Source organism: Xyrauchen texanus, chromosome 36 (genome assembly GCF_025860055.1).
Source record: "Xyrauchen texanus isolate HMW12.3.18 chromosome 36, RBS_HiC_50CHRs, whole genome shotgun sequence".
Taxonomy (NCBI): Eukaryota; Metazoa; Chordata; class Actinopteri; order Cypriniformes; family Catostomidae; genus Xyrauchen; species Xyrauchen texanus.
Window position 1 is genome coordinate 37,421,663 of NC_068311.1, and position 16,740 is coordinate 37,438,402.

Consider the following 16,740-nt stretch of genomic DNA (forward strand, 5'->3'; position numbering starts at 1 on the left):
TTTACTGTTTAGATTAAATCGAAGGCTCAAACTTCCCATCATTCTGATTACGGTAGTAATTTTGTCAACCTCACCATGGCAAAGACATGGAGAAACGAATATGATGCTGCTTTCAAGTTGAAGACGATTGATCTGGCTGCTGCACGGGAGCTTGGTCTTAATGAGTTAATGATAAGACGTTGGAAACAGCAGCGTGATGAATTGACTCAGTGCAAAAAGACAACTAAATCTGAGGCTATTCAACTCCGACACCGAAGGAGATGACTTCAGTGGTTTCATGTGCACAAGAGGAGGAAGATAATGACCAATGACTTTCTTGGTAGGCTACTATTTACTGCAAATATTTTATTACAAGCCGTGTGTGGCAGCGGGGGCGTGGTCAAGCGCTCGTCCGGGAGAGAAAAGCTGTAAGGGCACTTACACCTGCGCTAAATTATGTCTAACACCGGTGTCTAATTTCAAGTGCCCTGCTTCACGTGTCCTTCTTGGGAAAACTGTCACACGGGCACCAGTGTGACAGTTTTCAGCAGGGCACTTGGTGTTCCAGGTAAGGCTTTTAATGGCCACAGCAATGTTTACAATCAATTTTATAAAGTTTCTCAATTCTTCTATGCGCCAACACTAGACTGGCGTGTGTCACTTTCTCAGCTCTGTGGCTGCTGCCTTTTTAAGCCGCTCTCCCTATGCTTACTGAAATTAGACACCGGTGTTAGACATAATTTAGCTCAGGTGTAAGCACCCTTACCACTTTTCTCTCCCGGACGGGCGCTTGACTACATCCCCGCTGCCACACCGTGTTTCGTTAAAGCCTATTTATTTTTGTTACAAGCCGTGTTTCGTTAAAGCCTGAGTAAAGTTAACTTGTTTCAATGTACCGGTAGGCACCTGCGGCTTATAGACAGGTGTGGCTTATTTATGTTCAAAATAATATTTTATTTAAAAATCAGTGGGTGCGGCTTATATTCAGGTGCGCTCAATAGTCCGGAAATTACGGTAAATCATATTCTTTTAAGTTTGATAATCACATTAGGTTATATCATGATTCCTGCCTTTCCGCCCTCAAATTTAAGACCTCTTTAAATGAAAATTAAGACTTTTGTTGAATCATTTAAGATATTTAAGGTTTATGACCTTCAATTTTGAAAAACTGAATTTAAGACATTAAGACTTTGTAAGGATCTGCGGGAACCCCGTTTAAAAGTCCAACACCATTAAGCAAAGCATAACCTGTATCCAGCACTCTCACCTGTAAAGATGTAATAGATCCACTGTGTCCCTGGAGGACTGCCACCGGGGCACAGGTACGAAGGCACCAGACTCTAATGGTTTTGTCGCAGCTCCCAGCCGCAATAAGGGTATTTTCAAAGTTAACAGCAAGATCTGATATCTCTGCATGATGTCCTCTGAGAGTGGAGTGAAGCCTCCCGTCAAAGGAGGACCATATCTTCACCAAGGCATCATCTGAACCCTGAGAGTTAGCAAACAAACAGGAACAAGCATGATTCATTAGTTCACGTTATGGCGATTGTGTAGTCCTTGGCATACATAAAATGGTCTCACCAATACCAATATCCCTTTTCCATAATTGTGCTGGTGCTCTGCTGTGGGATCAGTGGATTTGTGAGACACAAAAAAAACAGCAGCAGTAAGTTGCAATTAACAGCCAGCCTCACCCAGCCAACACTGGGCATGATCACATGCACAGCAAGATACTCATAACTATCAAAAACTAGCTTATTATTAGGGGGGCTGGGTAGCCTAGCGAGTATTGACACTGGATTCAAACTTGAGACTCCAGGGGTGGTAGTCAGAGTGTGCTGAGTGACTCCAGCCAGGTCTCTTAAGCAGCCAAATTGGCCCGGTTGCTAGGGAGGGTACAGTCAAATGGGGTAACCTCCTCGTGGTCGCGATTAGTGGTTCTCGCTCTCAATGGGGCGCATGGTAAGTTGTGCATGGATTGCGGAGAATAGCATGAGCCTCCACGTGCAGAGTCTCCGCGGTGTCATGCACAGCGAGCCACATGATAAGATGGCGGATTGACGGTCTCGGAAGCGAAGGCAACTGAGACTTGTCCTCCACCACGCGGTTTGAGGTGAGTAACCGCACCACAAGGAAGACCTACTAAGTAGTGGGAATTGGCCATTCCAAATTGGTGAGAAGAGAGGATATAAAAAAAAATTAGCTTATTAAAAAAAAATTTAAAATGTATGAACCTTGTCCCCTCCCTCGTCCAGGTAGATGGGGATGACCTGCCGGCAGACCTGGCTTAAAGCACGCCCTCCCCCAGGGAAAGAGGGAGGGGACAAGAGAACGAGGGAGGAATGTGGCAGGGCGGAGGGTGGGGCCGGGTTGTGATTACACACACCCGGTCCCTTATCAGGCTAATTAAGCCTCAGAGGGATAAATGCCGATGGCAGACGGTAGTGCGATGAGAGAAAGATAGTTTACGGACAGGTCCGTCATGTGCATGTTTTGTATTTAAAAATTTGTCATTAAAAATATTATTTATATTGCCAAGCCGGTTCGTGCATCCTTCCCATTGAACTCCTTTACAGTCTTCTAACAGAGCACTCGCAGATTAGAGAAAGTGATTATATTTAGCTTTCAATGCGGTGAGGAACAGTCTTGTGTGCACAAGAGCATGCAGCTACAGAGCACGCTCTCCTAGAACTGTCCTCACTTACTAACAAGTGTCTTAGCAGCAGCCATCGGCGTTATTAGGACTTTTTAGGAGGGCTTCAGCACCCTAAAATTATGTGACTTTGCAACCAGCACGTAACTGTTCTAAACAGCTGCAGACGCAACACTGCACTTGTTTGAATCGTGAGGCACTTTGTTTGCTTTTATCACATGTAATGACTGACTGTAGTGTGAGCCAATAGCATTGGAGTGTGGGCTATGATGGAGCATATTGTTTTGAGCCATTGAAATAATACGCCCCATTTCCTCTAATTTATGAATGGAGGATCAGCGTCTTATGACCGATTGACAGGAGGCAGGTCGCTCGTTTAGTTCAGAAATCCCATTTAACTAGGAGAGAAAAGAGCTAGATTAATTAAGAGTAAAAGTGACTAATGACATTCCAATGACATCAGGACATAATTAAAACATGTAATTACTTTCAGGCTATGTTGTCTTTTTTGTATATTCCTTGATGGTCATGCACAGCAGTTCACAAAATGATATGCTTTGTTGTCATCTGCAGGGAAAACACTTATGATATTTAAGCACTGATAAAATCTCTTAGTAGACACGCTGGTTTGAATAAAGTATAATTAGACTCGTTTCAGACTCTGTGCTTTATCAATGATTTAATGACTCAAAGCACATGAAAGATGTTGATTTGCTGCCACCTAAATGTGAATTACAGAAATGGTTATCTGAAAGAAACACACACACACACACAAGGTCAAAAGTATGCTTAAATGTTTGAAATTAGTTTTGTAGACAAAAATATAATTTGTGCAACCATATTCATTTATCTCATTATAAAACTAAAATTTAAACCAAAAAAAAGGTTTTGAAATTGATGACTTGGACCAAAAAATTCAGAAAAGCAGCCAATAAGTGCCCAACATAGATGGGAACTCCTTCAATACGGTTTAAAAATCATCCCCGGGTGATATCTCAATAAGTTGGTTGAGAAAATGTCAAGAGTACATGTCTTTATTTTGGATTTTGTTTAGTCAAAACATAATTCCCATAAATCCATTTACGTTATTTTAAATTTTACTTTACTATTATTCTAAAATGTAAAAAAAACAACAATATAATTATAATAAAGAATGAGGTGTTTAAAAAAATTTGACCGGTAGTTTATACACAAAATATCATCCAGTGACGGTTAGAGAAAATAATTTATGTCCTTTGACAATGATTTGGGTCGAATTTAATGGAAAACTATGCAAGTTGTACTCTATGGCGCTGCAGAATTTTGAGCAGCCTCTAGAGTCATAGCTGGGAGTCATAGGTAGAAATTGTTTTTGTCCGCCAGACTCATCCATTGAGCGACCCCTTTTAATTTACCCTGACGCTCACGCAAAGTGTTGAGAAATATGTTTGAAGAGACAAAGACTACTGTGAAAAGCAGCCCTATTTATATCTGAAAATGCTGAAATATATTGATAATCATTGGAAAATTCTATTTATGTTACTCCATAGCTTTGATGACTTTACCATTATTCTAAAATGTGAAAACAAAATTATAATAAAGAATGAGTAAGGGTTTAAAAATTTACCGGTAGACTGTCTGTCTGTGTGTGTGTGTGTGTGTCTGTCTGTCTGTCTGTCTGTATATACATATATATATACATACATACACAGCAGTGGCGGCTGCTGGTCTTTCAAAGAGGGGAAGCTCATTTTCGGCCTACATTATAAACTTATTTAAAAGTAAATTCTGCCCTACGTTCCTTTTCGAGAAAATGCACTGTGACTCTGTCGTACCAACTAGGCGTCTTTTCCAGTGACTTGACCAGTGTCTTCTCAATGGCCAGCAGAGCTAGGCTGCTTAAACGACCTTGGCCCATTGTGTTACGGGTGTAGGACTTGAGACGCTTTAAACAGGAGAAGCTCCTTTCTACACCTGCAGATGTAGCTCCAATTGTTGCCACTAATGAGAACAGTTTGTAAAGCTGAGGCATTGCACTGTCCAACTCCGTGTCTTTGAGGAACACCAAGTAATCACACAGCTTTCCCCTGTTACCCTGCAAGTCCTGATCTGAATACAGGACTTGAAGTTCAGACCTCAGTCTCCCTGAATCAAAGTGATGGCCATAACTTTTCAGGACACTTTGGAAGGCCTCCTCTGGAAATTCTTGTCTCATGTCATCAAATTTCCCTGGATTGACTAATTCTAAGAAAAGCATACTTTCCAAATTTTAAAAACGTTGAGGAATCTGCTCCAAGATGTTATCAAGGATGGCCATGTAGAGATTTCTGTAGTGCTCTTGGGGATCCTGCAATTGGGTCAGACGGCGCTTTCTCATGGGCTCATCTCGTGGGTCTGATGTGAGATCTGCTGTTTTGGCATAAACAGCTTGGAAAGCCCCCTCTGACCTTTTCTCTTTGACAAATGCAAGAAGAGATTCAATTCTTTTCTTGCAGTAAAAAACATCTATCGCCCTCTGCTGGACAACATCAAAGACCACATCAGTCTCAGTGAAGATTTGTTCATATGTGTACAACATGAACACAAACTCAAAATCCTCCAGTTTCCTCAGAAAGCCTTTGGCACAATCCAGTGTATCAACATCAATTGTCGTGTCTGCAATGATGTTTTCAAATGTCTGCAGGAGGCCATCATAATTGTTTGCCACAGTGCTCACTATCCGTGATGTGAAATTCCATCGAGTAGGAGCGTTTCTGGGCAACCTTGAACAGCCTGCAGACTCCAGAAAAGACGTCCTCTCTGTGGATTTTGAAAAAAATGTGCCAAACCCAAAGAGTGATGCAAAAAAAATTCTGCACTCAGGCAAGCATTTAGCCCCCTGTGACAACACCAGATTCAGTCTGTGTGCATAGCAATGCACAAACATTGCACTTGGGGCTATTGCTTTCACTTTGGCCTGCAGACCATTGAGTGCTGAAGCCATGACAGCAGCCCCATCATAGGTCTGAGCCACAAGCTTATCCTTAAAATTGCAGGCCTGCATGTTCTCATTTAAAACATCAAAAACGGACTGAGCATCTCGCCCTCCAGAAACATCAAAAAATCCAATAAAGCGCTCCTGAATTTTACCTGCACTATCCACATAGCGAACAATGACAGAGAGTTGGGCACGGCAGGATATATCAGTTGTTTCATCCACCTGCCATCCAAAAAAGGGAGCATCCTGAATTTCATCTCTGATCTGATCAGAAATGGTGGCTGCAAGAGCAGAGATCAAGTCATTTTGAATAGTATGGGACATACCAGAAAACACAGTTGAGGACTCTAATTGTGTGGACAGTACAGAGTCATATTTAGATAATGTTTCTGTGAACTCCCTGTAATTTCCCTTGTTGGATGATTCACTACTCTCATCATGTCCCCTAAATGACAGCTCCTGTCGGCCAAGCAAGGATGTTACATCAATAAGGCGGATTAGGAAGGCCCTGTTTTGTTTGACTGTTTCATTATGTTTAGTCACTTGAATGCGAGCACCTTCATTGATTGCATGCTCAACCCTGATCCTGCCCATGCAACTTAATCTTGCACATGCACTCACATGTTCATTGCTCTTTTCATGTCTTTTATATGCCCTGTCAAAGTTAGACAGATCTCCAAACCCCACTTTTGACCAAACAACACATCCGTGAGATGGTTTCATCAAGAGGCATGGCCAGCAGTACATTTTATTTGTCACAGCACTTCCAGTCAGCCAGCTAACTTTGTCATACCAGGAGAGCTGAAAAGACCTGTTATTTTTCCCTATTTTTTGCACTAAATCAATCTTAGGTGTTGATCTGCCCTGCTGTTTAATTCTAATTTTTCCTCGTAAGGAAGACTTTCAAATGGCTTCGCCAAAATCAGGTCGACAATATTAGCACCGTCTGCCATCGTGCGCAGTTTCACCCGTACGACGCTAGCCTAGCCTACTGTATGAATGAACGAACGAACGCTCTAAAACAAAATATATTAAACTTGGTAAAACTGAAACAAGAAATGTGGTGTATAATTGTGTGAAATGTATTATGCAAATTGACTAGCAATTTCGCCAAACAAATATAAAGAAATAGGTTGCAGCAGTTTGTCTTTCGACTACACTTGAGAAATCCGCGATGGGACTGAGCTGAAATAGCTTCAGTGACTTCTTATAGTACAGATTCGCTGTCAATCAAAAGGAGATGCAGTCTTTCGACAGATCCTCCAATCATCACGCGGAAGCCCGGAGTCCGGGCCAGCCCACTCCTCATTCACCCCCAGAGACGCTGAGCGTCCGTGGGCGGGACATAATCGCAGCATTTATCCAATGACCGTCTATTTTCGGAGCACTGAAAAAAACTGTTCAGAGCAGCCCCATTGAAGTCAATGAATGCTCGGCTTCAACAGGAAAATGCACTGACGCTACGGGAATGTATGAGAAGTAAATCGAGTCAGCCGACCTGCTATATGTAATGTAGCTGATTCTGAACGATCTCGTCTTCAAGATGAACGTGTTCTAACGCATTTTTAGTCAATAAATTGTTTACACAATAGTACATATTTGACCATTATTTTTTTGACATTATAGGGGAGGCTGAGCTTCCCTTGCAGTCTTAAAGAAATCCCCACTGATATAGGTATATATATATATATATATATATATATATATATATATATATATATATATATATATATATATATATATATATATATATATATATATATATAAAATAAAATAGCTTTGGACAATATTTTTAATCCATGATATATCAGCCATTTTTTGTTTTGGGGCCAGTGAAAATTTTGGCAGGGCAATAAAAGTCTGAAGCACTGGACCGACTGGGCCAGAAGAAAAAATCCTTAGCATTGAGCCCTGCACAGGGAAATTAAGTGGCTGGAGCTGCAGTGTGCAGTTCGACATACATTAGGGCTGGGTATCGATACAGCTTTCTCCATTCAATCTAGATTAATTTTGGTATATTTCACCACAACAAAATACACATTTTTAAAAACAAATTTGCATAAACATTGTATCTAGTTCAAATAATAATAATTATTCAATATTAAAAGCCCTAAAGAACAAAGAAACAAATCACAAGCAATAAAAGAAAAACAACAGAACAACAATACAAGTTTTTAACAGCAACAAAGTATGAAATGCGTGGAACGATTCCAGATTGAGAACTAGGGCTGGTTATCATTCAAAATTTGTCGATACTGATACCAGTTACTAAACTATACTTTTTTCGATACTTTGGTCCGAGAAAAAAAACAAAAAAAAAAAACCCTCAACAGGAAAACGACAAACAACTGTATTACCGCTGGCTGGACGCTAGGTGGTACTATGGGATAATGATTCGGGTTAAGCTTACACAAAGCAAGGCACCTTGATTTCAAACTTTTAACTTCATTTTTTATTTATTTTAACTAAAAGTTCAAATGAAACTGGAAAAAAGTAAGTGCATTTAATATGTGTTGTTCAGCTTTTTTAAAGATGGCTTAACAACAGTTGTGAACATCTCTCTGGAAAAGAAGCTTCTTCCGTGCATTCTCTACCAGTCAGGTATTTCGTTATCCAGGAAAGTATATTATGTATGTAAATAAATTTGTTTTGTTCCGTCCTTCACTAATATATATCAAATTACATCGGAAACCTTGGGGCTGTGGGATTAGTGAATATTCTTGGTTTATTGATTTTGCATTGAAAATTAAATAATTTATTTAAAAACACTAACGAGTCACATGACACCTGGGAGGGAAAATGGCTAATTGGGCCCAATTTGGATATTTTCACTTAGGGGTGTACTCACTTTTGTTGCCAGCGGTTTAGACATTAACAATCTGGGGTCGACGGACGCGCCGGCGCATCCTACTGGATATTTTCGTCATTACAGCAGAAACAACTTAAAATACCCATTTTTGGGTATACAGATAAGTGTAAGACATCATTAGAGACTATAAAGGGTCTACTTTTATTTGTGTACACTCACGATAACAACAAAATCTTGTGCTTTTGTAAAATAAAGAAATTAAAAAGGGTGAGCTTTCAGCAGTCTCTGTGTTCACAAACATTTTCAGAAACACGTCACAAAAATTAACTGAAACTCCGCGAATACTTCTCACACAAACATGAAACATATGTCTAAAGAAAGCTTACAGGGCTTGAATTTCGGTGCGGGAATGCAGGGATTGGGCATAATTTAAGCCATTCCCGCAAGGTTAGATTTTGTAGTGCGAGAAATTCCCGCACAAATATATTTGCTTCATCTCAGAGCAAATGATTGAAAAATAAATTCACAGATGCGAGAAAAAAGATGTCAAACTGTATTTTATTTTCGAATTTAATACCTCAATCAGCGCTGGACCGGCATTCTCTTCCGCTGAGCCCTGGCTGTTACAGACAGATCATGTTTCATGCTGTCAATGCAGTGGTCTGCGTTGCGCTGATCTTATCCACACTATCGAGTGTAGGTGCAGCATTCTAACATTGAGTCATAATGAGCTGTTTGTGAAGAAATTATCCGCTTCCAAATAATGTCATTTTAATCACGCAATTGAAACATTAAAAACCATTTTGCTTTTTATGGTGTGCGAGTGATAGAGCGCGGCAGCAACGAACCAACTGATCAGTTTACAGCGTAACATTGAATTCTCGGCCGAACAGCTGATCATGATAGCTGTACAGGGCGCCTTATTATTCATCTCCATAAATATATCTAGTAGTAAAGCAAGGGCTAGAAATCAATTAATCTTTTGCTGATACTTCCTTGTCATCATGGAGAGCGCAGTTCATGGTTGCATAGCAACGACAGACGCCACGGGAGAGCACGCGCTTGTGGAAAGGAGACAGCGCCGCGCCGCGCTTTCACTTGTATTTACACATCTAGAGCGATGTTGTTGATTGTTTGAGCATGTGACTGCGCGTTTTTCCTTGTTTTCTTGTGTTATGCGCAGCATATTTCCCGCGTGCACAAACACGGCCACAGACAATGAATTGTTCGGTTAGCGTAGTTTAAATATCTAAATATGGTTTAAATTTGGACCGCTGGCTGAAGCGAAAGACAAGTTCGGATGATGCAGATCACAATCCAAAGAAAAAAGTCTCCGACAACGAAAGGCCGACAAGCAGCCAAACTGAAGATCCACAAAAAAATCTCACAGAGGTAAAGCAGTCAAAGGATAAATTAAATTGAATGAAATTGAACTGAAACGCATTAAAAAGACTCTGAAACTGATAGACATAAATACATATAGTTTAAACTGAGTTCTTAATATCAATTTGAAGGAGAGCATGGCGTATTTTGTATGAAGTTTAAAAAAAAAAAAAAAAAGCAAAGAATTGAACTGAACCACATGAACGACACTGAAATAGAGAGACATTAATATATAGCCTGGCCTAGTTTAAACTGAGGTCTTAATGTCAATTTGAAGAAGAGCATGGTGTATTTTGTATAAAGTTTTTTTGTTGTTGTTGTTATTAACTGTTTTGAGAACTGGAAATGCACAATTCATGCATACAAATCTGTATAATAAATGAAGATGATGAAATTAGCAATGCATCAAAAGTTACCCCCCACCCCCCATAATCTTTAGATCCCCCCCATGTGACCCATGTAAGGGAGGAATTCCCCCCCCAGTTTAAAAAACGAAATTCAGGCCCTGGCTTAAAATGTCTACTTTTAAATAAAACAATTTAAAACAAATATTCTCCTGCAATGCAATCTGTTTGAAACAGAGATGTACAGTTTTTACTAGGCCATCTAATTATCTGTAATGTGATCCCAACCACCAGCAGAGCACGCCATTCATACGCTAATGTGCTGAGACCATCAATGCAAATGTACACGCCCCCGACTGTGAGGTTTAATGTAAACAACTCAACTTTTCTGCGTGTTTGTAACGATACACAGGCGACTGTGAGGTTTGATTTTAACACATTTCATTCATTTTTCTGCATGTTTGCAGTGATACACTGATGAGAAAGCTCCAGGATAGTATGGAAGTTAACATTTTCCTCAGAAGAAGAGCGGGACTCCGATGAACGTTTGTACTTTGAAGAGAGACTTGATCCAGCAGAGGATACAATTTCAGACGAGTAAGTCATTTAGTTTTCATTAGTTGACATGCTATTTTATATAAACATGCACATATTTTACTAGTGGGAGTGTTTCCAGACTTGTCAACCAGGATTCAGAGTATTGACATTTGAAATATGACTCCTAATAAGCAAGTTTTAGTTACATTTAAATGGTGTTTTGGCTAAAGCAGGTATTTAAATTGTATGCTGTATGATATAAATATGATATGTAATATGATATAAAATTATATGAATGTTTAGATTATATTTTAAATAGCGTTTATGCTGCCTCATTATCATTAACAAAGCTTGTGCTTGCAAATATCTGTTCAAGTGTAAATTAGTAAAATGCACTTTAAATATGCCCAAAATCAGCATATTAAATGAATTCTGAAGGATCATTTGACACTGAAGACTGCAGTAATGATGATGAAAATTCAGCTTTGATCACAAATTGCATTTTACAATATATTTAAATAGAAAACTGTTCTTTTAAATTGTAAAAAGAGTTCAGAATATCAATGTTGTTTCTGTATTTTGGATCAAATAAATCCAGTCTTGGTGAGCAGAAGAGACTTCTTTTAATGGTAGTGTAGGTCTAAAATTAAGTAAAGTCTTTATGTAAAGAAAATGTATAGTCAGATTACTTATTTTAACTTAAAACTTGATTTGGATCATTAAGTCTCCTCACATTCATTCTCTATCCCTCATTGATAGGCCCAGGGGAGGGTCTTTGTCTCTCATGTGTGAATTACAATGAATATTCACGATCATTCACGCCTCCTCGCATATTAACTTCCAAAACCACAATTGTCTTACAAAAGTTAAATTACTATATTGTTTTGTATGAATGAGTTCTCAGGATGGTTTTCACATCATTTTGTAGCAAAAAATCTAGGCTACAAGATCCAGTTCTCAAAAGTCTTGTGGATAAATGTTTAATATGTGTTATATGACCTTATATCAATTACTTAATTTTAGTTTTTACAAAAACCATGCATAAACGTTATTTTCTCAAAAATACAAACATGTACATACATGTAGCTCACATATTATTGTTGCCCAGTTTGTGCTGAATACAGTGTTATCAGACTTTAGCCATTAATATATTTTTAAGCAACTGAAAAAAGCACAAATGTGAAGGCATGTCAAAACTTCTCCAGGGCCCAAAATACCCTCAGACCCCAGAGGGTTAATGTCTGTGTGTTTAATTATTTTGAGGGGACAGCAAATTTACACTGTTATACAAGCTGTACACTCACTACTTTACATTGTAGCAAAGTGTCATTTCTTCAGTGTTGTCACATGAAAAGATATAATCAAATATTTACAAAAATGCGAGGGGTGTACTCACTTTTGTGAGATACTGTGTGTAATGTGTATATATATATATATATATATATATATATATATATATATATACATACACTACACACACACACACACACACACCTTTCCATTTACCGTCAGGCAAGTATCCGTCTAAACATGTAGGCGGAAAATTACTTATACAAATGAAGACAAAACAATTATAAAATGTAAAAATAATAATTATAATGATGATAATCACTGAAATATAAATCATGGTTCGAGGTGAACGTGTTTTTGTATTATTTTATACATTTTGTATTTTATATAGTTTGTATTATATTGTGTTCACCATAAACTGCTCTGTGGAAATAAAGTGAACTGAACTCAAAGCACCACCTGAACTGAGATGTCTGAGGTCATTTGCAGCACTCAAAAAATAAAAGTATATTCTGATATATGCCCATATATGGCTTTTCGGTCATCTGTACTTAATAATATAATAAAGAGTGTTTCTTCAAACGCATGTCTTTCTGTCTACAGGCAAATTATTTGTAATATTAATTTGATAATAATAATTGAATAGATTAATGGGAAAACGAGCCAAATATCGTCATGACATGGTCAAAGGCATCAGCTCTTGGCGATAACTCTGACCATCATTGATCCCGAGATCATCATCCGTTTGCTCAACCCGAATGTGCATTTCTCTCTATAAATTAACACAATGTTCAGACATTCTCTTGCTGCATCGTGTGTGTGCGCTTGTAAAAAATTATATTTTAAAGGCTCATTATTTTGGTTTAGTATTTCTGAGTAATGTAGAACAGTGTTAACAATATTACTGCTAACATGCTCTCTTGGACATGGAACTCAACCAATTTTCTGATACTAGTGTTTTATTCTTGATGCCTAAACAGCCAATAACCAGCACTTTTAGATTTGGGCACATCTAGCATGCTACATGCTTATCACTGACGTTGACGGGATTAACCCCTTAGGTATTGAAATTTGGTACCGAATGTCAAGAAATTTTTAGATATTCAATTGTTTAGAGGCAATTCGGTCGGTGCCTAAAATGTATCGAACTCGATACCCAGCCATATCGGGCACAGACTCCGCACCCCATAGCTGAAAAAAGGGACAAAAAGGTGAGTCTCAGGATGCAACAAGGACTTAGATACTCACCGTAAATATCCTGGAACCTGTCCGATCAAAGGCGATACAGTACACGGCAGAGAGATGGCCCAGAATCCTCCTGTGCATCCTCATGTGTTGATAATTGCTGACGGGGTTCACAGAACTGAAGCTCTGAGCTCCGGTGAGCTCTCTGCCTCGGCACACCTCCACTAAAACAAGAGAGGAAATCCACTCAAACCATGGCCTATGCTACTCAAGATGTGAACACAAATCTAAAACAATAAAAGTGGATAAATTAAGGTGCTCACCTATATTTGGAGCATCCCTGCAGCTTAAAGGCCTCTCTGGTGGTCTCCCTCTGTGAAGTGCAGCAAAAGTCGATGCTTTCCAACTACAACTGCCACAGTCTAGAGATGGTGAAATGAGGCACATTGGTGACATTTCAGCAAAGATTATTGGACTCGCACTTAGGCCAATAATGTTCAAAGTTCCAGGATGGTCTCACCTTTTGATGTTCGCAATAAAGAGTGCTTCCCAGCCCCCAGTAAAGAGTGCACTCCCAGCACACCAGATGGCACCTCTCGGTCCAGAATAGGCCCAATCTGCTTGCATATCTGCAGCAAGTGGTCTGGGGCGATATGTCTGTTGGCAGCAACCTTTACAAAGAATAATTTAAGGATATTCAATAATCTAATTAGTTCTTAAAAGGTACTTTATTTTATCCATTGGGAATCAATTATATTGTTAAAATTAGGGTCTACGTGACAGGTGGTTGGAAGGGAGATGATGAGAAAATAACAGGGGTTGATAACATTGTTTCAGAGTGGTAGCGTGTTATTACAATTTAGTGAAAGATTATAAAGACAAAAAAATGGAATAAGGCCCAGACCATAAAAGTAAACGGGTACATATTGATTTCATGATGACTTCAAGGACAAGGAAAACTAAATCTCAAACATAATTTCTAAAAGAAAAAAGAAAACATTTGTCAAAGCACAAGAGAATTGTGGTGTTACCATAGTAAAGTGATGGTTACTTTGATACTGCATACACATAATGAATGATAACCACTGTGCTGAATGATTACTATATCCATACACTATAGTATTAACTTGGTTCTTAAAAAAATTGCATGCCATTACAATGGTAACTTATGAAAAAAAGATGTCTAAGACAGATGATGACAATAGCATGATACTGAAACTGTATATAAAGTAGCATAGTATATATAAAAGTACCACGCTCTCTTCATTTACTACAAAAAAGAAAAAAGGTAATATATCATGGTATGTTTTGCTAGTGAATCTATTTGATGTCTAGATTGCATTAATGATGTGAAACTAAACGGAAAGTTTTAATAAAAGCAGGAATATACACTTTTATAAGTGTATCTTGTTTAATTTTGAGCTATTTAAACCAGTATTACAACCATAAGGTAACTGACCGGTGGTCATGACCCTTCAGGAAAACATAAATAAAAGCCTGTCTGATGTGGCTGAGCGCAAGGAGTTTAATCAAACAAGGTCCGCATTTGAGCCAATCGCAGCGCAGGTCACATGCAAAACAAAAATAGGACAGCTTTTCCAGATATCGGATTGGACGGTTTAACATCCTGACGTAGCCAAAACCCGACGAGGCCCCACCCTAACTGCAATACAGCACTAAATAATAGGGAAGCAGTCAAAACACAGTATAGGAAAAGCATTGTGGATATAACAACTATCTATACCCTGATTTAAGTTGTCAAATATATTTAGCCAATGAAACAAAATGGCACAAATAATTTCAGATGTCCCTACGCAACTATTCGCTTTTAAACCATAAATGCGTTTTAAATACACAAATGAACACGTGCGAGAATTAAAACACATGCCAACACAGGCTCCAGCAATATCAAAACACTTACCAAATCTGTATAAGATCGCGGGTGCTCATTTCCTTCCCAATCCAATCGACGTGGAAGGAGCTATCAAAAAGTAAGCCTGGTTAATGGCGGCGAATAGAAAGCCACTTAAGCTTAAATGACCTTAATAATAGCATTAACTCAACACAAAAAATTGTGAGAACAGATAATGTTAGAAGTATTAGATTGAAAAATCAATGTCTCAATTCAAGAGTGAGACATACACAATGACTGATAAACAAATGATGAAGCAATCGAGCACACACCTGATTTTCCTCCAGCTCACACACAAGTGCCTGCAACAGATGAGAATGACTTCTGATCAGTGCCTTAATCCACACATCATTTTAAGCATAATTCTCATATAAAAGTCTCGAAGACCAAAGACAACTCACCTCGGCAGCTTTCCGACACGGCCCCGTGCTCAAAAAGCGCGATATCAAGTAATACAACTCTGCGAACGGACACCACCGGATTGTTTATTATTCGATTTACGATTAATAAACTCAAAACAATAGTTCATAATAATTTGTCTTAAATGTGCCTTACCCGATTCAAGTGGTGAAATACTCCCATTTCTGTCTGCAGTATCGGCCATAGCTTAATTGATACGATATGTGTATACGAACTTTATGTGTAGTTTGTGAATTAAATAATTATTTAATGTCGATTGTACGTTTCGAGCCCCTCCACGATTGCTCCCGCTTTCTGTCCGGCCAGTTTTCTGTCGCCATTGGAAGTATAAGGGCCTGAGCTCAACACTATTTCCGCCTGAATACCGGAAACAGGAGGAGGGGCAGCATATAGTGGAGCTCCTTGGGCACAATATAAAAATCAGTCGTCTACTTCAGCAAAGCAGAAACCATGCAATTTAACAGCTTTAACGTTAAGTTTTTAGCATTATTTGAAGTTAAATTAAAATATTTAACTCAAACAATGAAAAACCAGCGTTCTTGTTTGACGTACCATGACGTCACCGCGAATGGCGACTCCGTTAATCTTTTGTCTGTGGCTCAGTCTCCAAGAATATGACTGTTTGAATATTTAAACATGTGCAAACAACCAATATGCACGTCGGATTATTTGCAGTTACGTATATTGTGCTAGAAAGCTTTCGGATAAATACACTGCATCTACAAACTGTCCAGTGTACAGCAACACATGACACAAATCCTGTAATAAAACAGTAGGCTAGTTGACAGACTGTATGATTTGATAATGATTTTGGAAAATGTATAGTTTTCTTACATATTTAACCTGAAAGGCTCTTAATATTACCTTCTAATACTGCAGCAGTTACAGCAGCTTTTTTTGGTGTTACTATACTTAATGTTTGAATGCAGAATTGCCAAAATTTTGGAACTTTATACACAAATCAGCCACAACACTGAAACCACCTGCCATATTGTGTAGGTCCTCCTCATACCGCCAAATCAGCGCCTGCCCGCATTTTAGAAAAGCATTCTGAGATGCTATTCTCATCGCAATTAAACAGTGGTTATCCGAGTTACTGTAGACTTTGTCAGTTCAAACCAGTCTGGCCATTCTCTGTTCAACAAGGCATTTCCATCCACAGAACTGTCGCTCACTGGATGTTTTTTGTTTTTGGCACCATTTGGAGTAAATTCCAGAGGTTGTGTGTGAAAATCCCAGGAGATTAGCCATTTTTATCACATATCAGCCAGA

At 38.8% G+C, this 16,740-nt stretch overlaps 1 protein-coding gene across 4 annotated transcripts in view; it reads right to left on the reverse strand.

The window, feature by feature from the left end:
* LOC127629868 (bromodomain and WD repeat-containing protein 3-like) overlaps window positions 1-15,786 on the reverse strand; it is a 104,432-nt gene extending 88,646 nt beyond the window's left edge. For all 4 annotated transcript variants that reach the window (XM_052107150.1, XM_052107149.1, XM_052107148.1 and 1 more), the window contains exons 1-8: window positions 15,604-15,786; window positions 15,450-15,508; window positions 15,321-15,350; window positions 15,058-15,117; window positions 13,657-13,807; window positions 13,460-13,558; window positions 13,200-13,360; window positions 1,247-1,468 (exon numbers count right to left, since the gene is read on the reverse strand). In XM_052107150.1, the coding sequence (XP_051963110.1) occupies window positions 1,247-1,468; window positions 13,200-13,360; window positions 13,460-13,558; window positions 13,657-13,807; window positions 15,058-15,117; window positions 15,321-15,350; window positions 15,450-15,508; window positions 15,604-15,652 (831 nt within the window). In that variant the 5' untranslated portion in view covers window positions 15,653-15,786. The remainder of the gene's footprint in view (window positions 1-1,246; window positions 1,469-13,199; window positions 13,361-13,459; window positions 13,559-13,656; window positions 13,808-15,057; window positions 15,118-15,320; window positions 15,351-15,449; window positions 15,509-15,603) is intronic.
* Window positions 15,787-16,740: the final 954 nt, after the last annotated feature.